The 294-nt window shown below is 60.2% G+C and overlaps 1 protein-coding gene across 1 annotated transcript in view; it reads left to right on the top strand.

The window, feature by feature from the left end:
- LOC104501411 (ubiquitin-conjugating enzyme E2 Q1-like) overlaps window positions 1-224 on the top strand; it is a gene marked incomplete at both ends in the record, with an annotated part of 1,246 nt that extends 1,022 nt beyond the window's left edge. Inside the window, one exon of the mRNA XM_010145215.1 lies at window positions 174-224. Within this exon, the coding sequence (XP_010143517.1) occupies window positions 174-224 (51 nt within the window). The remainder of the gene's footprint in view (window positions 1-173) is intronic.
- Between the last annotated feature and the right edge of the window lie 70 nt (window positions 225-294).

Below are 294 nucleotides of genomic sequence, written 5' to 3' on the forward strand. Positions count from 1 at the left end.
GGGTTGGTGTCACTGCGCCGGCAGTTTCCTGGGAGGGTTCTGGGCTTTGTTCTGCCTTTAACCCAGCTCTGCTGGGAAATCCCAGGTGCACTTTGCCTCAGTCGCGCCTGGGACGGTGGGAGAGGTGGCCCCAGGAAGGTGACAGTTCGATCTGAGTCCTTTTGTCCCCACAGAGCACGCAGGAAGAGGTGTCCTCTGAAGAGGAAGATGAAGAGATGCCAGAGGTAGGTGCCACCTTGCCAGACAGGGAAGCAACTGGAGAGCTGAGCACGGGGAGGTGCCCGCTGCCAGCTG

This window comes from Buceros rhinoceros, unplaced genomic scaffold (assembly GCF_000710305.1).
Source record: "Buceros rhinoceros silvestris isolate BGI_N320 unplaced genomic scaffold, ASM71030v1 scaffold43381, whole genome shotgun sequence".
In the NCBI taxonomy this organism is placed as follows: Eukaryota; Metazoa; Chordata; class Aves; order Bucerotiformes; family Bucerotidae; genus Buceros; species Buceros rhinoceros.